The following is a 26,014-nucleotide window of genomic DNA, read 5'->3' on the forward strand; positions in this document are numbered from 1 at the left end:
AGTTAATGGAAGAGTCTGTTTAGCTTCATGAAGTTCTAAGACTATACTTATGGAGAATTATAAGGCAAGTGAAGCCATGAAAAGGTGTGGACAACAATGGATGAAGGCGACCCAAGCCAGAACAATCGAGTGGTATTGAAATCATTAAGTCCTCCCCCGCTTTCTGTACCCCCAAAATTAACTTTATTAAAAAAAAAAAGAAAGAAAGAAAAGAAAAGAAACTGGGCTGGCAGGAGGGCTTAGCTTGTAAAGGTGCTCGATGTGAACCTCATTCCCTGAATCTGATCCCCAGAGCCAAGACAGGGAAGAGAGAACCAAGCCCAAAGTGGTCCTCTGACCTCCACGTGTGCATCATGGTGTGCATGGGCCTGTACTCTACATACACACACACACACACACACACACACACACACACAATACTAGTCACTTTAAATCATAATAGAGTTCTTTTTATTTAAATTCTTTTACTTATTGTGTGCATGAGTGTGTGTTTACGTGTGGGCACATCCATGACACAGTGCACATGTGGAAGTCAGAATATGGCTGGTGGGAGTTGGTTTTCTCCTTCCACCAAGTACATTCCAGGGATTGAACTCAGGCTATCAGGCTTGGCAGCAAGTGCCTTTATCTGCTGAGCACTCTTGCTACACCCTGTAATAAATTTAAACTCTTTTTACTTACAAGAGGTACTTGGCCTATTTTCTTTGTTCAAAACTGTCATATATATATATATATATATATATATATATATATACATATATATATATTATATAATACACATATTACATGGTACAGATACACAAGCATCTTGCAAATACAGTTTAATATATAGACATATATAACATATATAAACATATATAATTCTCAGACATACATAAGGCCTGGTCCATTAGAAATATTTGTGTAGAACCTATTTAAATGTTATCAAAATGCCCACAGAGACAAATGATAAGACAGTTTACCAAATGCAATAACTTTGTGTGTTCTGACTCTATGGCATTCATTTTCCTAGGACAGGAGACATTTCATAGCAGCCACAGTCCTTTCCACTGTAAGCAAAAGCATCAATAAAAGAAACCGGCTAACGGCTTAAGAGAGAGATCAAATCAAGCAAGAGACACACGTGCAAAAGTGTTTAAAGCTCCAAAGGGTTAACCTGGGCAAACTGTCCATTTCTGTGAGCAGTGATAAAAAGTGAAGCATTAGAAGCAAATGCCAAAATCCAGAGTGAAAGCGGGTGGAATCCTCCATTCCATGAAGCCTCAAGTTGCCACCTCCTTTTACCGCTTTTCATTGACGCTTTTTGTGTAAACTCCAGACCATGAAACTGCCAACTCCAGAAATTACAACCGTGTGAAAATGTCTCCTACTCTAAAATTTGGGACTAGCAAAAGATAATAAATTACCTTTTGAAAGATTAGCAATTAACCCAATTTCTAACCATTTTACAAATGTAAAAGCTAACATAGTCCAGGACGAAAGACTGAATACGTAAAATCAGGAAATCAAGGACAATCATTCTCATGATTGCTGTTCAGTACTGTGGGGAGTTCTAGCCAGGGCTGGTCAAATAAGGAAAGAAAACTCTTCCAATCAGAAAGGAAAACGTGATTTCTACAAGACATGATCTTAAGTCTAGAAATCTCAGAAAGAAATTACAAAATTACCAAGGGAGGGGCTAATAGACTCAGCCGAGTTGCAGGGAACAAAAATCAACACAAAAATCAAAACACAAAAGCCAACTGTGAGTCAAGCATGGAGGTCTGTGCCCAAAATCTCCACACGTGAGAAGCTGAGACACAAAGATTACCGTAAATTCAAGGCCAGCCTTGTCTACCTGGAGAGTTTCAGGCCAGTGTGAGGATTACAGTAAAATCCTACTCAGAAGAGAGAGAGAGGGGGGGGGAGGGGGGGGAGGGAGGAGGTGGGGGGGGGGGGGGGAGGGAGGGAGGGAGGGGAGAGTAAACCCAGAACGAACTTAAGAAAACAATCCATTTTTATAAGTACACTCAAAACAGTAAGATATCTAAGAATAAATTCAACCAAAGAGGAAAAAGACTTAAAAACTGTTACAAATTAAAACTCCAAAGCACTGCCAAAAGAAATTAAAGACAATTTAAATATTTAGAAAGAATCCCACATTTATGAATACGGCAACAAAACACAGAGTCATTTTTAGAGGCAATATAATTGCTATCAAAATGCCAATGCTTTTTTCCCCAGGCATGTTAAAGAAAGAACTCTGCCACCCGTAGGACATGTAAAGGCATTCAAGATGGCGGAGACAAGCAGGTAGGCCTGTGGCAGCGGCCTGCCGAGGTTGACTGGTCCAGCGGCGCGGCCGACAGGGACATTTAGGCCCGGTGGCAGCCGGCAGAGACTTATAGGCCCAGCGGCGGCCCACAGAAGTGGACAGGCCCTGTGGCAGAGATAAGCAGACAGAGGTGAACGGGCCCAGCGGCGGAGGCCGACAGAGACATTCAGGCCCGGCGGCGGCCCACAGAAGTAGACAGGCCACGGGGCAGAGAAGGGCGGACGCAGGTCGGCAACTCGCGGAGGTGGAAGGGCCCGGTGGCAGCGGCCGACAGGGACATACATGCCCAGCGGCAACCGGCAGAGACATACAGGCCTGGTGGCAGTTCGCAGAGGTGAATGGGCCCGGCAGCAGTGACGGGCAGGGGTAGGTAGGCCCGCGGTGGCAGCCGGCAGAGATATACAGGCCCGTTGGCCGCCCGCAGAGGCAGACAGACCCAGCGGCAGCTGACAGGGACATACAGGCCCGGTGGCAGAGACAAGTGGACGCAGGTGGGCCTGTGGCAGCGGGCCACAGGGGTGGACAGGCCCGGGGACTGAGACGGGTGGACGCAGCTTGGAACGGGGACGCCCCTGGCTCCAACACCTGGGGAAGATGCTATCTCCGTGGGTCGGAACCAGGGCGAGTCTGGGCACTCCGTCTGGGGACAACCCAGGGCCCAACTGCTGATCCTGTGAAACCCAACAACTTGGAGGTGTTGGTGAGACTACCCTGCTCAGCTGAAACCCATCTGGGAGAGGATTCAGATGCCTAAAGTTTGAAGTCTGAAGAAACAAGATCAGCTGAGGAGTTGACAAATGAACAAAACGTGACCTGGGAACACAGAAGAAGGCGCTACCCAGCCACTAAACCAGATCACCAGAATCATAAGTATATAATTCACCGACTGAAATCAGCTGTCCCTGAAGAAACAGCCCAATAGCACCAATTTAACCAAGAACCCCTACTAAACCAAGACTAAAAATTAGAACAAGAGAGGCACTCTCAGACACAGACACCACCTGCACCGCACAGAGGAAAAGATGAGTAGACGCCAGTGCAAAAATACAGGCAACAACATAAAGACCTATATGGCAACATCAGAACCTAGTGATTCTACACCTGCAAGACCTAAACATACCATGACAGAAGGAACAGAAGAGATCAACCCTAAAAATGACTTTAAGAAGATGATAGAAGCCCTTAAAGAAGAAATAAAACATTCCCTCACTGAGGAAATAAAAACTTTCCTTAAAGAGGAAATGAAAAACTACCTTAAAGAGGAAATAAAAACTTTCCTTAAAGTGGAAATGAAAAACTCTCTTAAAGAGGAAATAAAAACTTCCCTTAAAGAGGAAATGAAAAACTCCATTAAAGAGGAAATAAAAAACTCCCTTAAAGAAATGGAAGAAAAAACGAACAAAAAATGGGAAGAAATCAAATCAAGCCAAGAAAAAGCAATTAAACAGATGAAAGAAACATTCCAAGATCTGAAAAATGAATTTGAGACAATAAAGAAAACACATGCTGAGGGAATGCTGGAAATAGAAATCCCGACAAAACGAACAGGAACTACAGAAACAAGCATAACCAACCGATTGCAAGAGATGGAACAGAGAATCTCTGACACTGAAGACACGATAGAGAAAATAGATTCGTCAGTCAAAGAAAATACTAAAGACAAAAAAGTCATAACACAAAACGTCCAGGAAATTTGGGACACCATGAAAAGACCAAACCTAAGAATAATAGGGATAGAAGAAGGAGAAGAATACCAACTCAAAGGCACAGAAAATATATTCAACAAAATCATAGAAGAAAACTTTCCTAACCTAAAGAAAGAAATACCTATGAAGATACAAGAAGCTTACAGAACACCAAATAGGCTGGATCCAAAAAAAAATTCCCCTCGACACATAATAATCAAAACACTAAACACACAGAACAAAGAAAAAATATTAAGAGCCGCAAAGGAAAAAGACCAAGTAACATATAAAGGTAAACCCATCAGAATAACACCAGACTATTCAATAGAGACTATGAAAGCGAGAAGATCATGGACATGTAAAGGCGTCCCCAGCAGCCAGAGCACCACCGTGCAAGGACAAGGCTGACAGACCGGCACTTGGGACAAAGGCACAGCAGTCCAAACAGGCCACCGTCGGTCCGGAGAACCAGCACTGACCGGCAGCAGAGACTAGCCAGCCGTGAAGCACTGACAGGTAACTGCAGAAGAGAAATTAGGTTTGTTACTAACAGAAGACAGCTGGCCCTCATCTTAGGGTACACCGGTTTCCTGCACCGGTAGTCAGAAATTCTCAGTGGCCTAAAACAAGCCTCTGCTCTAACCGAGGCATCCAAATGTCTGAAAGAGTGTCACTGTTTCAGGTATATGCCGTTCTTGCTCCACACGGGGGAAGGAACAGCTCATCCAGCTGCCACAATTCCTTGATGGAGACCATGTCCTTCCAACCTCTGCCTCTGCTCTGCGGCCACTGTCCCTGCTCTTCTGTGCATTCTGTCCCTCTACCTGCCCTTGTATCAAGGATGTAAGTGACCTCTTGTATGGCCCATCCATACAACTGAAGACCGTTATCCTACTCCAGAGCTCATAATCATTAAGAATTCCCTCTGCCATAAAAATAATGCATCTGAGCCCCCAGATTTCAGATACAAGGTCACAGGACTTTTTCCTACTGAAACCCAAGCATCTCATCAGGTGTATGAAGAGCTATCACACAGCACACAATTGTACTCCGAATACAAGGGTTTCATCTCTTCTGTATAAAGAGGGTGCAATTCTGCTCAAATGGAGTCCGTCCTGAACTACCTGTAAGCACGCATCTGACATGCCCACTCAGTAAGGACCCAGCTTTCTTTCCGCTGTACTAGTACAGAAGGGTCTCCTGTTACAAGCAGGATTTACAGAGCCGCCTAATACTAACTAAGGCTTTAAATAAATCTGAAACAAACTACTCTCCAAAGGCAACAAGTTTATTTTTACCCTCTAAATTTTTCCAGACAATTTCAAGGCCCACTAGCCCTTGAATCTCCTCCAGAATCAAGCAGTTTTCATTCCATGAAATCAAAATAAATTCCAGATGAATTAAAGAGTTACATGTAAACTATGAAAGCACTAAAGAATTAGAATAAAATATAACAATAAGAAAAAATGGGCAAGGGATCAAAATAGTCACATATGAGAAAATACAAAAAAGATCAAATTAAGGCAGCGTGAGACATGTTTTCAATTACTAGTTTTTTCCCTATTTGTCAGGGATAATATGTAGCAAAAGTGAGTACAGAGGGGATGGGGACAAGGACACTGTTACTATGGGGGTTGACAGACGGGGCTCCGTTAAAGATAACACAGTAAAGCTGGTACATAAGTGGATATATATATTTACACCCAAAAATACCATTCAAATTTCTATCTTCGAAAAACACTCATAAAAATAAGAAACTATATTGTAAAGATCTTCACTGATGGCCGTGGCTGTAGCTCAAGGGAAGAGAGGCCATGGATTCAATCTCAACACAATAACTAGGGAATGAATAAAGAACTTGCTGGAGTAGTATTATGTGTATATGAAAATCAGAAGAGTAAAATGTCCATCAACAGAGAAGCGGGGGCTGGAGAGATGGCTCAACAGTCCTGAGTGCTTAGAGCTCCTCAGAGTTCGGTTCCCAGCTCCCAAGTCGTGTGGCTCACAATCACCTGTCACTCCAGCCTCAAGAGATCCAATGCCTTTTTCTGGCCTCTCCCAGCACCTGCACTTATGTGCACATCACACACACACACACACACACACACACACTTAAAACTGTATCTACAGAAAATAGAGAAATGGCTAAGTTATGGTCAACAGCTGTGTACAAGAGTACGGTAGGGCCAGTTTTAAGCAGTGAAACTACAGTTAGAAAGCCACCAATGAAGTAAAATGAGCAACTTACAAAACCGGAAATAAATGATTCTGTTGTTAGTCAAAGGAAAGAAATCTTCCCAAACTCTATATATGATGTTTATATGTTAATAGAAGTCATGGAGGGAAAAAAACATGATACAGGAAAGATACTGGTAATATAAGCTAGTGAAAAAAGTGGGTACAAAGTTGTATATCTAAAAATCATACAACATAAGGATATCAACTACCTTAATAATTTGATTTTCACTGTTCTTTACATATTATTTTTCCCAAAGTGTATAAATATTACATAGCACAGCTAATCTTCAAACAAAAATCAACTAGATTCTTGTGTCTTCAAAGCAGGCAAATGACCAGCAGCCAATTCTTATGCTCTGAAGAGTCAGGAAAGATGTCACAAACCTGCCCTTCCGAATGCCAAGAGAATCATACATGGTTAACAATGTGCGTTCACACACAAAAGCCTTTAAACCAACCTGAAGAATGCAACCTTCTTCAGACTGGCTGTTTTGATGTTCATGTCAATGCTTCACTACTTAAAGTAGTTTTGAACTATTCTAATTTAAAGCTTCCTTTGGTGAGCTCGAGTAACATATAAAGTAAACCTCAATAATAGTCACACCTGTGTTTAGCAAAACTGTGACTGATTAACACACTTACCCAACCTTTTCGCTGGTTGACCCTAAAACAGCTTTCAGTGTGTTTAAAAGGAGGGCATGAACCCAGATCTGACCAACGTTCGCTGGAAAAACATAGCAGAGCTTTTCAAGACTCATTTGGGGCAGGAAACGGACCCTGGCTCAAGAGAAGGTTCCTCCAGATAAGGTAAGGAAGCTCTGCCTTCAACTTTAATCCCAAATCCCCTGCTATCCCTTTGACTCACATTCATCCTGCCCAGGAGCATCGCCTGCCCGGTCACAGGTCTCCAAACCCTGCATTCCCTTCAGGACAAGCTCACACAGCCCTGCTCCATGAAGCTGCTTGTCTTTTAACCTCTGGAACTATTCACATGGTCAGTATGTGCTATTTTCATTCCAACATCCTTTTCCTGTATTCTGATCTCCCATTATATTTTACCAGGGACCAGAACCCACATATTCCATCCCTAAACATCCCCTGTAGACACAGAACGGAGTGGCCTACCCAAAAATACAACAGTGTTTATTTTGTTCCCTATGACGACGTCTGGGCAGTACTGCCACTTTGGGCTGAGAACGGTTGCCTAAGGAGTGTACTGCAATAGGGGGAGCAACTGAATAGGTCCTGAGCTCAAAAATGATGGCCAAGCTCTGCATGGGATTACATGAATGCCCATCATTCATGGAATCCCAGCACTTCAGAGTGCAGGCATGACCCTGGGCTTCAACACAGACCCTGTCTCAAAACAAAAAACAAAAGAGATGCAAAGATCACACCTGCCAGGTCACAGGAGGGTTTTAATCTCTAAAGCAAGAATGGCAGTTGGCTCAGCACAAAGGGTTAAGAAATGAGGTCTGCGGTCAGAAGGCACGGAATTCTCCCAACAACCCCTAGTTCTGTGGCCCTGGACTACCACCATGACTCCACCTTCCCTACCAAAAGGCCAAGGGAGACAAAAGCGGGTGTCACCTTCCTAAGGTGCACATAAAATGACTCATGTAGCACACAGCCACAATACCGGAAAGGGCCCACGCTGCGCGGGCACCAGCCACATGTCCTCCAATGTCTACTGGATCCTGACACTCACTGCCTGGAGGTAAAACCCGATCCAACAAGTGAAGACCAAGAATCCACCCAAAGCGCTCTTACTTCAGAGATCTCTGCTTGCTACACGAATGCCCACCTAACCACAAGGGCTAAGTTTCTCTAAATTCTTTCTCTGGTTCAGTAATTCACTACAATCGTTCTCATGAAACAGGGAAAGTACAATCTTAAACAATCACAGCTTTACTGCACTGTAACAGGCTCAACTCAGGAACAGCTAAATGGAAAGAAGCGGTGCACTGAGAAAGGTCTGGGAGAGGGAGAGTGGACACAAAGCGTCCATGCCTCTCAGGAAACCCAGGTGTCACTGCCCGCCACCTTCCCACGGTCTCCACTGTTCCAGGCTTGCATTACCTAAACAGGACTGGCTAAATCAGGGACCCCCTAATTAAACTCAGTATCTAGTTTCCTCTTCCCTTCTCAGAGACTTGGGCAAGCAAGCATGGGGGGTGGGTGGGAGGTGTGGGGTGCTGAAGGGTCCAAACTTCTAATTTTGGACCATTAGCACGAACTCCCAGTGTAATCAAGAGACACCGGAGATAACAGAAGCTATTCTTACCATTCAGAAAATTCCAAGGGTTTTTTTTTTTTTTAAAGCCCAATGTCAAGACTTAGAGAAAGATCAGATACAGTTTATCAAATATGCAATAAATAGAAGTTGCTATTTTTAAAACCAACCAGCAGACTACTGAAATAACGCAAGCATAAAGAAGAGGGGGAGCCCAAACCCTACAAAAGTAGCAACAACAAAGCAAAACTGTATACAAAAGTTCAAGACAGGGCAATTAAATGGACAAAAACGGACAAACCCTGCCAGGAAATGGAATACGGGACTGAGAATAGATTTAGCTCAGCTAAGTGAGGGAGAAAGTGGTGACTAAGGATTTCAGAGGGACACTAAACAGGTAGGACCTAGAGCAGTACGGACAAGGCCAGACTGTCAGCTATCCACGCAGGTAAGGCCCTCCCACGAGTCCCCATTGCTTTAAGCACTGATGGTACTAGCCAACGATGTCATTTAAGCCAGTGTGTGCCCTGCAAGAGTCACATAAGTTGGGCCAATCAAGTGGCACAGGCCTGTAACTCCAGCTGCTGGGAAGGCTACAGCAGAAGGGCTGCAAGTTCGAGACCAGCCTAGACTACTTTTAGACACTTGCTTTCCAAATATACATACATACATACATACATACATACATACGTGTGTGTGTGTGTGTGTGTGTGTGTGTGTGTTACCTAACAAGCAAGCCTCAGCCTCTGAGAACTCCCTCTTCTAACTCAACTCTGTTTTTCTCCCCTGCTAGCGATGGACACCAAACCCTGAGCTTTGCATACGCTAAGCACACACTCTACCACTGAAGTTACCCCAGCCCTGGAATTCACCAGTCCCATCCCACTACCACCCACCCCCTTCCCTGCCCTCTGCCCAAAAAGCCATTAAGGAAAACATTCTTAAGCACTAAGTGTCAGAAGGAAAGGCCAATGCAAGAAGAAAGCCTGGAACAGTCTTTCCAGTCCCAACCCCCACACACTTACCCTCACAATGCCCAGAAAGCTCTAGTGGATGTCCCTACATTAAGGGGCAGTGTAGAAGGAATCTTAAAAGTTCTTATTAATAAAGTCAAACCCGGAGCCAGGTATTGGGGTGAACTGGAAGATCAGAAAAACAGAACAAGCCACAGCTATCTCACCTTGCCAATTCCTCAGCTGGTCCTGTTTCCTCAGACTGGAAGCTTCTGTGTCCTCATCCCAATAGCTCTCAGCTGAACTGCTGCTTAAAAGCCTGAATGCTTAACCAGCCAAATGCTTCTAGTTTCTGGTCCTCATGCCTTATATACCTGTCTGCTTTCTACCATCACTCCCTAGGATTAAAGGCTGCTTTCTGGGATTAAAGGCGTGAGTCACCATGCCTGGCTGTTTCCAATGTGGCCTTGAACTCACAGAGATCCCAGATGGATTTCTGCCTCTGGAATGCTAGGATTAAAGGCGTGTGCTATCACTGCCTAACTAGTGGCTTTTCTGTTCTCTGACCCCAGATAAGTTTATTAAGGTACACAATATTTTGGAAAACACAATACCACTACAGGGCAGTGTTGGTCCTTCCCGATTCCCTCTCCCAGAAGAGCATATCCAGCTCCACCACGGTGTTAGCAGCTCCCCAGCATCCCATGAGGACTCACTCTCTGCACTGCTCTATAAAACAACATGGTCAGGTCTATTACAGCAACACCCAATTTCTGTATTAGGTACCTGTGTGTTGCTGTGGTAAAAATACCATGCACTACACATATTAAGGAAAAAACAGCTAATGGTTCCAGATGGATGTCTATCGGGCAAGGAAGATGGCAAGGCAGCAAGAGCGGGAAGCTCAGAGCACATCTCAACCCCACATAGAAGAAACAGAAAGAACAGGACACAGAATGTCCTGATTAGTGTCAACTTGACACAAGCTAAAGTTATCTAAGAAAAGGAACCTCGATTAAGAAATGCCTCCATCAGACTGTTTGGAGGACATTGTCTTGATTAACTCATGACGTGTAGGGCCTAGCCCATTGTGAATGGCGCCACTCCTGGGCAGGTGGTCCTGTATAGTATAAGAAAGCAGTCTGAGAAAGCCATGAGGAACAAGTAAGTAGCGCTCCGCCATAGTCTCTCCTTCAGATTCTACCTCCTGTCTTGAGTTCCTACCCTGACTTCCTTCAATGGCAGACTGGGACATAGAAGTGTAAGCAAAATCAGCATTTTCTTTCACCCTACTTTTGGTCATGGTGTTTTTTTTGTTTGTTTGTTTTGTTTTGTTTTTTTTTTCAGAGACAGAGTTTCTCTGTGTAGCTTTGCACCTTTCCTGGAACTCACTTGGTAACCCAGGCTGGCCTTGAACTCACAAAGATCCGCCTGCCTCTGTCTCCCGAGTGCTGGGATTAAAGGCATGTGCCACCACCGCCAGGCATGTCATGGTGTTTTATCACAGCAATAGAAACTCTAAGACTAGGGCCAGGCTATAAATCCTCCAACTCTGCCCTCAGATTGTGATACCCTTCCTGTAGCAAGGCTCCACTTCATAAAGGTCCCATGATTATCTCCAGTTGTGTGACCAACTTCAGACCACACATCCAAATAAATACATGAGCCTGTAAGAGACCTTTCACCCCTATTCTTCTCCATTAGGATGGTACCAGAAGAGGCTTCTAGACTGTCAAAGTTGTCACTGATGCCAGGAGTAGGCAAGAAGGCCATCGCCCTGACCCAAGGTGTCAGCTAAAACCATTTGGGGGGCAGTAGTGAGACATGATCACATCAACAGAATTCAACAGCCTGGTGACACTGCCCTTCTACAGCTGCCTAGCAGGAGTGAGGAACCCTGCTGTGTGCCAATGGCCAATTCCTCAAAAGCATTGAGCAACATGAGTCACCCAAAATGAAACGATAAATCTGAATACCCCATAATGATCATGGGAAATGAACTCAGATCTAAAAGGCTTCTGAAAAAAACTCTCCTAGCCCAGACTGTTTCATCAGAGAATTCTATCAAAGGAAAAAAAATTAAAACTAACTCTTTAAATGTCTCCTAGGAAACAGATGATGAATTGGAATCACTTCTCAATTTTATGAAACTAGTATCACCTCAAAGCAGAAACTAGAAAAACAGTATAAAAGTACCATAGAGATATAAACCTTCAGAAAGCATTTGAAAAGGAATTCAATGATATTAAAAACTGTTTGAATCCAGGATGCAAAGCTGTTCAATAGTCAACAATCAATACAATACACGATACTAATAGGTCCAAGAAAAATAAGCACACAGTCATACATACCGACAGACAGACAGACACACACACACACACACACACACACACACACACACACACACACACACACACACAAATGGCTTTTTCTTTTTGGTTTTTCAAGACAGGGTTTCTCTATGTAGTTTTGGTGCCTGTCCTAGATCTTGCTCTGTAGACCAGTCTGGCCTTGAACTCAGAGATCCACCTGGCTCTGCCTCCTGAGTGCTGCAAAAATGACTTTTGAAAACAATCTATTCCTTGCTGTGATCGTGTATTTTGACTGTCAGCCTGAAAAAAGCAACTAGAAAATTTGTACCACGCCTCTAGTCATGTCCACAAGGATAGTTCCAGAAGAACTGACTATAACAAAAAACAAATAGTAACAAGTATTGATGCTGAGAAATGGAAACCTGGCCACAACCATCGGTGAGATAGTAAATTCATACAACCAGTTTGGAAAACAGTTCAAAAAGTTAAACACTATTACCCTATACAAAGCTTATACATGAATGTTCACAACAGCATTATTCCAAATAGGCACTAAGAAAAACAACTCAAGAGTCCACCAGCTGATGAATGGATAAATGTGGCAGGCCGGGTGTGGTGGTGCACACCTTTAATACCAGCATTCAGGAGGCAGAGACAGGCAGATCTTGAGACTGAGGCCAGCCTGGTCTACATAGTAAGTTCCAGGCCAGTCAAGGCTACATAGTAAGACTCTGTCTCAAAAACCAAAATAATAATAACAACAACAATAATAAATGTGGCACTATCCATACAAAAGATGGTTTGGCAATAGAAAAAAACTAAGAACTGATGTATCACACCATGTGTGGTGGTGTGAGAATATCCTCCAAAGGCTTATGTATTTGAATACTTGGTCTCCAGTTGATAGAACTGTAAGGGAAGGAGTAAGGAAGGGTGGCCTTGCTGGAGAAGCTGTTTCACCGAGAGTGGGTCTTGAAGTTTCAAAAGAATGCAGTATTCCCAGTGCTCTCTCTCTCTCTGCCTCCTGCCTGCAGATTAAGATGTGAGCTCTTGGCTGTTCCTGTTGCCCTTCCTTTGCCCACCATCATGGGCTCTTAGCCTCCTGACACTATAAGCCCCATTAAATACTTTCTTTATAACTTACCTTGGTCATGTTGGTTTGTCACAGCGACAGAAAAGTAACAAAGACACTGTGCGCAGGAACGCTGAAAATATTGTGCTAAGTGAAAAAAGCCATTCAAAAATGACCACATAAAGCTGGGCATGACTGTGTGCAATCCCAGCATTTGGAAACCTGAGACAAGAGGATAACTGTGAGCTCAAGGCCAGCCTGGATTACACAGTGAGTTCTAGGCTAGCCTGGGCTATAAATATATATATATATAAATAAATAATATATATATAATATATATATATATATCTATCCTGTACCAAAAAGGGGAAAGGGGTTACAGAGGGAGGAAGTACGAGAGGGGGAAACAGTATCTCATCGGTCCATTTATATAAAATGGCTGGAATAAACAAATCTAGGAGAAAGCAGACCACAGCTGCCTCGAGAAAAGGAGAGTTTAGAAGAGGGCAGAAGTGCCACTGCTGATGCACACAGGGACTCTTTAGGATAATGAAAATGTTTTAAAATTGATCCTGTGAAGGCTTTACAACTTGACGAATAAAAGGCACTGCCTGTCAGATCCCCCAGCAGCCTACACCATAGAAACTGACAAAGTAATTCTAAAATTCACAGAGACTTACTGGCACAGTGATACAATCCTGCAACCAATCGTAGCACACTGGAAGCAGAGGTGGGAGGATTAGACATCCAAGGTTAGCCTGTATTACCCAGTGAATTCTGAGATAGCTTGGGCTACAGAGTGAGAAACAAAACAAACAAAAAATTATACAGACTTGTAAGAAACCAAAAACAAGTTAAAAATAATCTTAATGAAGAATAAAATATGAGCCGGGGCGGTGGTGGCACACGCCTTTAATCCCAGCACTCAGGAGGCAGGGGCAGGCGGATCTCTGTGAGTTCAAGGCTAGCCTGATCTACACAGGGAGTTCCAAGATAGGCTCCAAAAGCTACACAGAGAAACCCTGTCTCAAAAATAATAATAATAATAATAATAATAATAATAAAAAAAATAAATGTCAGGCCAGATGGCACAGCTAGTAAGGATCCTTACTGCCAAACTGGTGACCTGAGTTTGACTGCCGGGACCCTTGTGAGAACCAACCGCTGAGAGTTATCCTCTGACCTCCACACACACACCACATATACCACAGAGAGAGAGAGAGAGAGAGAGAATTAATAAAGAAATTGTTTCTAAAGGACGAAATAGGATTCGTGTTTCTGTTTTCAAATCTCGGCACAAAGCAACAGCAAAGAAGACAGTGTGGTGCCGCCATGAAAACACACACAGAGCCAGGGACAGGAGCTGAGGGTTCAGAAACAAACCCACAGATCTACGCAGCCTCCATATGGCCTGGCAATTACACTGCTGGGTATTGACTCCCGTGAAGTCCAAATTTACATTCACATGAAACACACACACACACACACACACACACACACACACACACACACACACACACGTTCCTAAGAGCCAAACCCTGAAAACAGCCCAGATGCCCTTCAGTGTGCACATCGCTATGGAGGAAGTGCTAAGGAGACTGGAATGCAAGGGTGGGAAGAGAACAAGCTTACGCACACTACAGTGAATCCGAGAGAATCATGCCAAATGGGGGTGGACAACAGCCAAAGCCCACGGACTGAAAGTTGTTTAAATCCACTAGTATAACATTCCTTCAGTGACAAAACTGTGAAAACAGAAAACAGACTGGTACTTGTCAGAAGTCAGGAAGGGAGGGAATGTGTCCATCAGGGGCAACAGAATGAGACCTCAGGGCAAAACTGTTCTGTATCTTGGTTTTGTGTATGTTTTGGGGGTTTGAGACAAGTCTCATTATGTAGCCCAGAGTGAGCTGGAATTCACTATGTGACCCAGAGTAGCTTCAAACTACCAATCCTCCTGCCTCAGCCTCCGAAGTGCTAGGACTACCGGTACATATTACTGCACCTGGCCCTGCACAGTCCTAGTTTCTGACAGTTAGGAGGGGAGAGAGAGAGGAAGAGTAACAGCCATCTCCAAACTTTGTGACTTTAGACAATTCATCCTGCTCCTTCACTTAGAAACACAAATTAACAAATATCACTACGGTTGGCTGAATGACTGTCAAAGTATATTCACACTCTAGGAGTGCCCACTCTCACCACTTTTATTCAACACAGTGTTTGAGATCATAGCCAGAGAAATAAGACAAGAGAAAGAAACAAAGGAGACACACATAAAAAAGAAGCGGAACTATCTCTACTTGAAGCTGTCATCTTATGATTGAGGAACCCTAAGACTCCATAAAACAAGTAATATAATAACCCTTCCCAGTAAGATCCAAAATCACACAAGAATCGGTAGCTTTTCATAAACCAAGAAAAAATTCCGGGAGTAATGCCTTTAATCTCAGCACTCAGGAGGCAGAGGCATGCAGATCTAAGTATGAGACCAGCCTGGGCTATAAAATAGGTTCCAGGACAGCCAGGGCTACACAGAGAAACCCTCTCTCAAAAAACAAAACAAAATGAAACAAAATCTCACGAGAAAGTAATCAGGAAAATAATTTTACTCACAATAGTCTCAGGGAAAAAATCCTAACTATAAACCTACCCAAAAACATAAAATATAAAACACTAAAGAAATATACTGAAGAAATACAAGAAAGGAAATACTGTTCATAGAGTGGCAGAATTTCTACTGTGAAACAGTTGTGTGATGGTTAATACTGTTAACCTGACAGGATCTAGAATGGTGTGGAAACCAGCCTGTGGACATGGCTCTGAGGGATTCCCTAGATTGGGTTCATTGAAACAGGAAGCCCCACCTCACTGTTGAGGGCACCAGCCCGTGGGCAAGGATGCTGGACTCAACAGAAGGGCTGAAGCAGGGTTTGAGAACTCCAGCATGCATCACTGTCTCCATCTGGACTGTGAGACAGTGTGACAGGTGCCTCATGCTCTGTCCCCTGCTTTCCATACCATGATGAACTGTATCCTGTAACTGTGAGCCGAAATCAGCTCATCCTACCCTAAGCTGCTCCAGTCAGCTACTTCCTCACAACACGATAAGTAAATAACACAGCACGTCTGAAAGCGTCATTAAACTCATTTCTTTGATACAATTAACATGTGCTAACTGGAGAGACATGAACACAGCAGCACATCCTAATCTCTGAAAACTATAAACATTACGTAGAAAGAAAAAAGACTCTGGAAATGTGGTTACATGGAGCACTTTACAACGGGAGGGTTATGTGAATTCTTAGGGAAGGCCTAAATACGTCACATACAGCGTGTACTTTTAAGAGGAAGGCAGCGGAGAAGTCGCCAACAGAGAGGAGAAAGAAGCTGTGACGATACAGACAAGGACTGGGGTGCTCAACCCACAAAAAGGGACCAGCAGTCAATCACCACAGGCTGGGAGGCCGAGAGCCATCATCCTCTGGAGCCTCTGAGGTGCCACAGCTCCGCTACTCCTGATCTTGGCTAACTAACAACGTTTCAGAGTGCCTGTTTCCAGAACGCTGGGAGAATAATCAGGGTTGCTGAAAATCACCGTGTTTGTAGGAATTTATTACAACAGCTATAGGAAACTAATGTAAACACACATCAATCCCCTAGAAATGCTGGTAACTACCCGTGGTGGAAAGACCCTTGAGAAGTCTTAAGAACAACACCAAAAGACAGAATCAGACATTTAAGAGTTCAAAGTAAACATGTAAGACTCCCTTTTTTCTGAGACTTAATGAAATTCTAGATTCAAAAAGAAATAAATAAATACAGCTTTGGGAATAACTGAATCCAATGAGGACTCAGTTCCAACAAAGATCAGTACCTTCAACAGACAAGAATTCTTCATCACAGTAGCAAAGAGGAAATATAACGAAATTCTAATTCAAAAAGGAATAAATAAATATAGCTTTGGGAACAATTGAATCCAATGAAGACTCGATTCCAAGGAAGATCAGTCCCTCAATAGAACTTTCCATCACTGTAGCAAAGGGGAACTCTAACTTCCACCGTCTAGTCTCGGAAGGAACCAGGAGCTGGTTGCCGATTTCATCATGACCGTAAGTAAAGCTGATGAGTAAGGCCCGGCCCACTGTACTTCAGCTGTGCCCTCCCCCCCAAGAGAACAAAACACACACTTTTTCCTTAATCAACCGGCTTTAATGAACAACTTAACTTTTAGGGAGGTGTGGTGGCTCACACTGTACTTTCAGCACTAGTGAGGATGTGGCACCTCAGTTCAAAGGCCAGCCTAGTCACATAAAGACCCTATTCAGAAGAGGGGGGTAGGGAAGAAAGGGAAATAATACATTCTTACTAAATTTCAAGATCATATAACGGAGCATTAAGACCGTCCAATAGCTGCAAGAGCACAGGAAAGGCAAAGGGGAGATGTCATTTAAAAATCCCACATCACACAAAGAATGGCCATACGCTATCACAGGAAGGCATACTCCACACGGATATTCAGAAACCTTGGGCATAATTTGTAATACAGGAACGATTTTTGTTCAAGCCATCCCTTAAAAATAAAGCCACGAGAGTAGCTCATATTTTGAATTTACACTGAGCTAAAACAGGCTCATGCGGGCACAGAAGAACACAGGCCGGACAACGTGGCACGGGCCTGCAATCAGCACAAAGGAAGTGCAGTGAGGAGGATGAGGAACTCAAGACCAGCCTGCTCCACTTGGCATAGTTCAAGATCAGGCTGGGCTATGTAGCAGGACCCTGACTCCAAGGCAAGCTTTAAAGAAAAGTGTTTTAGCTACTCTTACTGTCCATCTTTTCTCCCTGTCCTAATTAAGGTGACTACTGCTGCGAAGAAACATGAAACGCTATGATCAAAGCAACTTGGGCGGGAGTGGACCAAGCCACAGCATGTCGTCAAAGTGACAAAGTGACTGTACCTACCATTTTACACTCCTGTCAATAGGAGTTCCCGCTGGCCTGCACAACTCACTGGTAGGGATCAGCTTTTATACGATCATTGCTTTCTGACTCCTTCGAGTAAATCTGTCTAATCTGTCCACGGTGCTGATTTCTGTTGTGATTGGAACGGCTCTGCAGCATGTTCAAAAGAAATAAACGGCTGCACCTGGGGCAGGTTTTCACTCTCACCCTGAGGTGACTGCCCTGCATTGCGGTGGTCTTGGCACTGAGTAACTGTCCTGCTGTACACATCTGCACGATCCGTTTACAACCAGCTCGTTTCACCAGTGACTGCTTCCACATTAAAATCACCTCTGTGCAAACAGGGAAGTACTCAAAATAAGCTGGGGTGGAAGCATGTGTCTATAATCCCATCATTGGAAAGCTGGAGGCAAAGGATCAGGGGTTCAAGACCAGCTTCGGCTACATAGAGAGTTCAGAACCAGCCTGGGCTACATGAGACCTGGTCTCAAAATAACAACAAAAGTGTAATATTAAAAGAAACACCTTTAATCCCAGCACTCAGGAGGCAGAGGCAGGTGGATCTCTGAGTTCAAGGTCAGCCTGGTCTACAGAGCTAGTTCTAGGACATTACAGGCTAGACAGAGAAACCCTGTCTCAAAAAAAAAAAAAAAAAGAAGGTGGAGGGAGGAAGGGAGAGAGGGAGGGAGGGGGAGGCAAAGGGAAGGAGGGAGAACAACCTAATACCCATCCTCCTAGCAGTATTCAATTTTCCCAAAACTTACCTTAGATTCTTCCCACTCACTGCCTTGGAACCCTCACAAAGAATTCGGTTAGCTTCTCCTTATCATCAGCCAACAGTACCTCCAATTTCCAAGCATTAGTTATAGAATACACAACTTTTGTTCTGCAGAGGAGTCCCGCCTCTGACTCTCACACCTGACTGCTCTTCACACCCAATCCACCTTACATTCTATGCTGATTGGAAACATAAGGATCTAAACTCAGCTCTGCCTCAGCTCGTGTCCAGTCTATACCCCAAACCTGGATTATGAAATGGTCCTTAACTGGTCTCTTCTTTACATTCTCTTACTAGACACCTCTCCAGAACATAACTAGGTGCCGTACTGCATATTAGCCTGTAACCTCAGCACTTAATAAGTGCTGAGGCAGGAGAATAACCTTGTGTTTGAAGCCAGCTACATAGCAAGTTCCAGGCCAGCCTGAGCTACAGAAAAATAAAGCCCAATAAATAAACAAATCAGCAGAACAGAAAGTTGATCATATTACTTCATATCTTAGTTAGGATTTCTAGTGCTGCCATAAAACACCATGACCAAAAGCAATTAGGGAAGAAAGGGCTCACTTCAACTTACAACTCTCCGCCACAGGACGTCACTGAGGAAAGTCAGGGCAGGAAATCAAGGCAGGAACCTAGAGGCGAGAACTGAAGCAGAGGCCAAGGAGAAATGCTGCTTACTGGCTTGCTTCCCATGGCTTGCTCAGCCCATGTTCTTATCCAACTCAGGACCATCTGCCCAGGGACACCACCACCCTCAAGTAGGCTGGGCCCTTCCATATCAATCATTAATTAAGAGTGTGACCTACAGACTTGCCTACAGGCCATCTGATGGAGGGATTTTCTCAACTGAAGTTCCTCTTCCCAGGGAACTCCAGTTGGCCAGCTGACAGAAAAGAACAACCCTAGTTTAACTCTAAACTTAATGTCCTTAGGAAATCCTTACTGCCAACAGCATAAGGTCAATCTTAGCTGCGAATTCCCAGCCTGGACCTAACTTTCCGTTTCTCTCCCTGAAGGGATACACGCTCTCACCTTGACTGAGTTCCTCCTACCCAGAAGCCGGTCTCCCTCATGTCTGCTTGGCTAGGTCCGTCCCAGCCCATGTCCCCACAGTTCTCTGTACCCACGCGGCTACAGCTGAGTGCTCAGCACACTGTAAGTTAATCATCTATCCTTCCCCTCGTCTTCAGATCGGACTTGGGCCCCTCCTTGAACTCAAGGATTAGATGAGGAATGAATTTTACATTCCAAGGAGGTAGAAAGACTCCAGAAAGAGTTGAGGAAACAATGAATGTCACGGCCACTCCTATTTATGTCATTTTTTTTTCCATAAAGACTGAGAAAATAAAAGACTCGGGAGGCAGAGGCAGGTAGATCTCTGTGAGTTCGAGGCCAGCCTCTTATTAGTATAGCTTGGCAATGAACTGTACTAAAACCAATTTGTTTTTAAATTCATCCATCAAATTATTCTCTCAAAGAATTTAACCGGGGTTGGGCAGATGGCTCAGTGGGTACAGTGCTCTCCACACAGGCATGAGGACCTGAGTTCAGAGCCCCGGAACCCAAGTAAAACCCCAGGGTTAGCAGCATGTGGATGTATGTAATCCAAGCACCAGGAGGCAGAAATAGGAGGATGCCAGGGGCTTGATGGCAAAAAAAAAAAAAAAAGCCAATCTAGTCAGCCAATGAGTGTCAGGTTAGCAAAAGACCCTTTCCTCAAAGCCTTTACATGTTACACCACACACAAATACAAAAGACTTGAATAAAAACCAAAATTACTGATTTGTGTTTCCTGGTAGGTATTAGTTAAAATTCTGTTTTAAAATAGTTTTTAAGAATATTGGATATCAAAGCTGGCCAGGATAGCGCATTCTTAGAGTCCTAACTCTCCGGAGGCTGAGGGTATAGGACCGCCTAGAGTCCAAAGCCAGCAAGGATTACAGATCAAGTTCCAGACCAGCCTGTCCTACAGATGCCATTGATGTCTTAAAAACAAGGTAAACAGGGTGGTGGTGGGGGCGGCGGTGGTGCACGCCTTTATTGTCAACACCCGCACTCGGGAGGCAGAGGTAGGCAGATCTCTGTGAGTTTGAGGCCAACCTGGTCTCCAAAGCGAGTTCCAGGACAGTCAGGGCATTACACAAAGAAACCTTGTCTCCAAAAAACAAACAAACAAACAAACGAACAAACAAAAAAAAAGTAAAATGAATATACTACTTAACCAAAGCAATTGTAGCCACTGCCACACAAATAACAAAGGATGTCAAAAGAATGAATCATAATTGTTTATACAACAAAAAGACCTTGAAAGCTCAGCTCACATATCCCCTTAGCACATGATACACCTGTATGCATACAGTGAAGGGATGGAAGAACACAGGGGCCAGGCCTTGTGGTGCAGGACTGTAATTCCAGCTATTCAGAGAGCTGAGGCAGGAAGAAGATCACAAGTTCAAGACCACCCTGGGCTACAGAATGAGTTCAAAGCTAATCTCCGCAATTCAGTGAGACTCAGTCTCAAAATGAAAAGCAAAGGGGCTGGGGATAGACCAGTGATGGAGCACTTTGCTTAGCATGTGCAAGTCCTGCATCCAATCCCCAGTACGAGAAAGGGGCAGACAGGGTGGGGGTAGGGGGTAGGCACACGCTGGACTCTCGATGCTAGCTGAATGGTTAAGGACAAATGACTTAAACTTCAATGTACTCCAGTCCCCTCACCTGTTAACGTAACCACTTTTACACTGGTGTTGAGTGACTGAATTGACACTTAGAAGGCCCTGGACACACAGCCAGGCTGAGCAGTGTCTACTAATAAACGTCAGTTCTCACCACTGCTTTTAAGTCTTTTATGTGCACTGGCCCCCCTCCCCTTACAAAACCTCAAGGAAGACTGTTTGGCCAAGAACTGTCTTCTCCCTTCAGAGACAAAACACCCCACAGAAGTTAACCGAACCACCATATCTTAAGAAGCAACCTAGTTATCACTACATATAACCTCAACCACAGGCCAAACTGACCCTAAGTCCCCAGATTCAGTTTCAAAGAGTTCCCCTCCTGACATCTGCAATAGCTAGCCTTTTGACCTGGTGGGAAAAGAGGGATCCCCAACATTTATTCAACTTACAGGCAGAAGCCATGTGAAAATCACAGTGCCAGATGTACACTGAGCACTCCTGAGAAAGTAGCTATTGATGGCTGAAGCTAAGCAAGAGTTTTCAATTCTTTTACTAATCCCAAAATACACAAGTTTAAGGGCTTGGCAGTTAAGAACACTTCTTGTTCTTTTAGGGGACCAGGGTTGGGTTCCCAACACCCACATTAGGTGACTCAAAAACATCCGTAATCCAGCTCCAGGATGTTTCCACATTGCATGATGCATATAAACTCATGCAGCCTCAAATAGAGAAATAAAAATATTTCTAAATACACAAATTTTGCAAAGTCAAAAACAGTAGTTTTTTAATTAGCCCAACTATTTTGTTTGTTTGTTTTGTTGAGACAGGGTTTCTCTGTGTAGCTTTGGAGCCTTGAACGCACAGAGATCCACCTGCCTCCGCCTCCCGAGTGCTGGGATTAAAGGCGTGAGCCACCCACTGCCCGGCTTAAGTAAATAGCCTAACTATTTAAACTTTTTATGACAAGATGTTTCTCTGCCGAGATACGTGAAGGACGTGAATGGGAAGCATTTATCTTTGGTAATCCCTTCACCAACATGTCTTCAATACTTTTCTTGGACTTAAACTGGACTGCAAAACTACGTCCATTCAAAGCACACTGAATATAGCTAAAAGAACTTTAAAGGCAACTAACCCTTCAGGAAAGGACAAGAAAACTAAACAGCTCCACAAACACAAGCAAGCACCGTATTTCTTTATTGCTTCTGGCCAAATATAATCTTAGATGTTGAGATACAACCGGAAAGACTAAACCTGGCAGGTGGGCGTGGTAAAGTACGCCTATTATCGCACCAATATGAGGACAGGAAAGGACCGTGAGTGGGAAGACTAGCCCTTAGCAAGAGCATGCCTCAAAAAGCGAACAGAAAAAAAATCAGACCTCTAGTGTGGCCTACCATTCCTTCTGTGGAACTGCCACCTAGACCTAGTGCACACCTCTAGCACTCGCAGCCAAGAGGCAGCCTGAGCCCTGGATAGCTTTGTTGTGATAGCTTTCCCACGTGGCGGCCCCAGGGGAGCCTTGTGCATCCGGGGCCTGGCCCCTGGCACACCTTAGGTGGTGTCTGGGGACCCCAGCAGCTCCCGGGGGGCCGCCAAGGTGTGATGTGGACAGAAAGGTGCCTGTCCGTGAGCCCAGACGGGGCACGGGGCGCCCCTCGTCCAGCAGCCCGCTCGGCTCCAGAGGCCTCCGCCTGTCTGGAGTCGCTCGCCCTAGTCCTCCGCCCAACTCCCACGAGTGACCGTCCCCCCAGGGCCCACCGGAGGAAGCGTGCGTTCGGGGAAAAGTGGCCCACGCCGCAGCTCCCCCTCCGCCCACTCGGGGATATCCCCGGGGCCGCCGCCATGTTCCCCGCGCCGAAACCCGCACCTGACACCGCGGGCCGCGCACCTGGGCCACGCCGGGGGGAAACGCGCGACGTTGCGGGGACCCTGGAGAGAGAGAGAGACTGCGACTTCACCGGGGAGGGGTCACAACCTGCTAGCAGAACCCGCCGCTAATTCATCCCGAAGCGGGGAGGCGTCCAGCCCGTCGCCTTAGTAATGCGTCCCGCCAGGCTCCACCCTGATTGGCTGCGGGCGCTGTGACGCAGCGGCGTCCCCCGGCTACGTAAAAGCCCTTGTGCGGAGCGCCCCGCCCCTGCTCCGCAGCCTGGTGAAATCCCGACGACGTCGTCGTCGGCTAGGCTCCTTTAAAGGGGCCGGTGCCCAGATCTTGGTCTGGCCTGCTGCGGGTGACTGACTGGCTGAGAAAGCAAGTCGGGTAAAGAGCGGCGGGAAACCAGGATCGGAACTCAGTGAAGATCTCTCTTTCTCCGTTCCGGGGAACCCAGTTGCTGCATAAGGAATATCAAATCTAGAGCGCTCATTTGCAAGCCTGATTTTTACGCCCCAAGTCAAAGAGCAAATTAGCATCCAACCAGTTCTAGAACCCCGGGTCCGGATGGCGTAAAACTAAAGGCACCTTCGACCTCTGAGGTTGCCTAATGGAGAACACATTCATTCGAGGCACTAATTTACAAGCCTTGTTTCCTTGCCCCAAATCAAAGAGCAAATCCACAGTTCCTGGCGCACAACTGTTGCTAATTCAGCCGTGTTTGCTCAGCTCTCAATTTACACCCCACCCTACTCCCAGTACCCCCGACCCGCATTCCCACCCCCTACAGTCCACCTTGTTTTTAGAGCATAGTCTTCTTGAAAGGTCTTCAACTGTTGCTGATTCAACCTTGTTTGCTCAGCTCTCAATTTATACACACACACACACACACCTTTTTTTTTTTTTTTTTTTTTTTTTTGTAGCATACTCTTCTTGAAAGGTCTTAGTGCATTTCTACTGCCATGGGTCTGAACCCAAACCTACTAGACGAAGTGCCTGGATTTAACCTCTCTGCACTTCCCCTGCACAATGCCTTCCTGCTGGCAAAATCTTTAAAAATAATAAACATCCACACATAGTCCACAGAACCCCTCAACAGCCACTTTTGTATGTTTATACTTTAATTTGTTTATTTAACATGGAACAGGGAGAAACGAATTTTTTTAGTACAGGGTGGCTTGTGTGGCAGTACTTGAGTGTAACCTCAGCACTCCCTGTAGCAGAGCCAGGAGGATTGCCTCAGCAAGACTCGGATTGTTGTTGTTGTTGTTTTGGTTCTGTTCGTTTGTTTTTTCTAGACGAGGTTTCTTCATGTAACCTTGGCTGTCCTAGAACTCGCTCTGTAAACCAAGCTGGCCTCAAACTCAGATTCGCCTGCCTCTGCCTCCCTAGTGCTAGGATTAAAGGTGTGGCTACCATCTCCCCACAAAACTCTCAATTCTTAAAAAGGAGTACTAGGTACTTTCCTGCACAGAATCAGCATTACATCTCCTTTACTTTTGTTCAGTATTTAACTATTTGAGATGTGCCAAAATTGTATTTGAAAAAGAAAAATACAGCAAAGGAAACCACAAAAATACAGTTATCCCTTTGAGGTTGGGTGGACCTCATTTTTTTTTCTCTAAAATCGGAGTTGTGGAAATTCTTTTTTTTTTTTTTTTTTTTTTTAGGGTTTGTCATTGCTTTAGAGTGAACGTGGTGATCCCCCAGAACCCTCAAGGGTGTACTGTGACTTCTCTGAGGACTTGAGGAGACTGGCTGGACATGGATGGCCCTTCCTCTACTGGAGAGGCCTCTTGTGCATTACAAGGGTAATGTGGCTGGAGAGACAGAACTGATGCACCAGTCAAGACATCCAGCTGAGCCCTTTCCTCTTCTGAGCCCTACTCATGTTGGACCCCAAAGTTTAGGGTCTCAAGTGGGTGCCCCAAGAACCCAGGCTTCATTCAGTCCAGTTGATGCAATAGCAGGAGGATATTATTGAAGCTTCTATATAGAAGGGCAAACTCTGCTCCTAAGAGCAAGAGCCGCGTCTTACTGCAGCCACATGGGGGTTTTTAAAGGAAAACCCCACAAAAGCCATAAGATTACAATTCCCATACAATTTCATTTCACAAGATCATGGTCTGGTTACAGAGTGATCACAGAGGGGATACAGTTATGTCAACAGGTACATTCTTCCTGAAACCTCAAGCGGGGTATCAGGGTGGGAGTGGAGTTTACACACAGGTCACAGTGGTCCTTCCTGGAACACCTGCAACTATCCCAGTCACAGTTGAGCACATCTCTTAACAGAAATCTTTTTACATTGTTATATGTTTGCAGGGGAGATTGAACAATGGCTAAGTCAGGTTGCCCTTGGAACTAGATTTTTAGTTTCTCATTTCCTGGTGCTTGAAGTTTCTCTTTTCCTGAGGCTTGGGGGTGTAAGCCTGAAGGATTAGGGTCTTTCATTCAGAAGTAGCTGCTCTCCATATGAACTGCTAATGGATAGCTCAAAGCATGCTGATTCTTAAACCTGAAAACATCATCCAAGTCTTATGCTTCTTTTCTTGGCAGTAAAAGGAACAAGCTGCAGTAACTTGTTCTTCATTTGGTAGAAAATGTCTTAACAGGACCAAGACCACTGGACCTCTTCACCACCCAAATGAGGTCTATGAGCTAGATAATAGCATAGTGTGAACATTATTTTCTTTGTTTTATTGTTTGCCCAGTGCTCAAGATTGAGTCCAGGACCTTGCATAGTCTTTTGTTGTTGTTGTTGTTGTTTTTTTGGGGGGGGGTTGTTTTTGTTTTTTTGTTTTTTGTTTTTTTTCAAGACAAGGCTTCTCTGTGTAGTTCTGGCTGTCTTGGAACTCAATCTATAGACCAGGCTACCCTTGAACTCACGTAGATCTGTCTGTCTCTGTCTCA

At 44.7% G+C, this 26,014-nt stretch overlaps 1 protein-coding gene across 5 annotated transcripts in view; it reads right to left on the bottom strand.

The window, feature by feature from the left end:
- Positions 1-23,293, bottom strand: part of Lclat1 (lysocardiolipin acyltransferase 1) — a 125,304-nt gene extending 102,011 nt beyond the window's left edge. The window contains exon 1 of one of the 5 annotated variants that reach the window (XM_028873714.2): positions 23,117-23,293. Coding sequence is in view for 1 of the 5 variants with exons in the window: in XM_037198052.1 (XP_037053947.1) it covers positions 19,583-19,653 (71 nt within the window). In the remaining 4 variants the exon portion in view is untranslated. Of the gene's footprint in view, positions 1-19,124; positions 19,217-19,582; positions 19,777-23,095 lie in introns of those variants that run through there. The other 4 variants (XM_028873708.2, XM_037198053.1, XM_037198052.1 and 1 more) reach the window with 4 other exon arrangements.
- Between the last annotated feature and the right edge of the window lie 2,721 nt (positions 23,294-26,014).

This window comes from Peromyscus leucopus, chromosome 22, assembly GCF_004664715.2.
Source record: "Peromyscus leucopus breed LL Stock chromosome 22, UCI_PerLeu_2.1, whole genome shotgun sequence".
NCBI lineage: Eukaryota > Metazoa > Chordata > Mammalia > Rodentia > Cricetidae > Peromyscus > Peromyscus leucopus.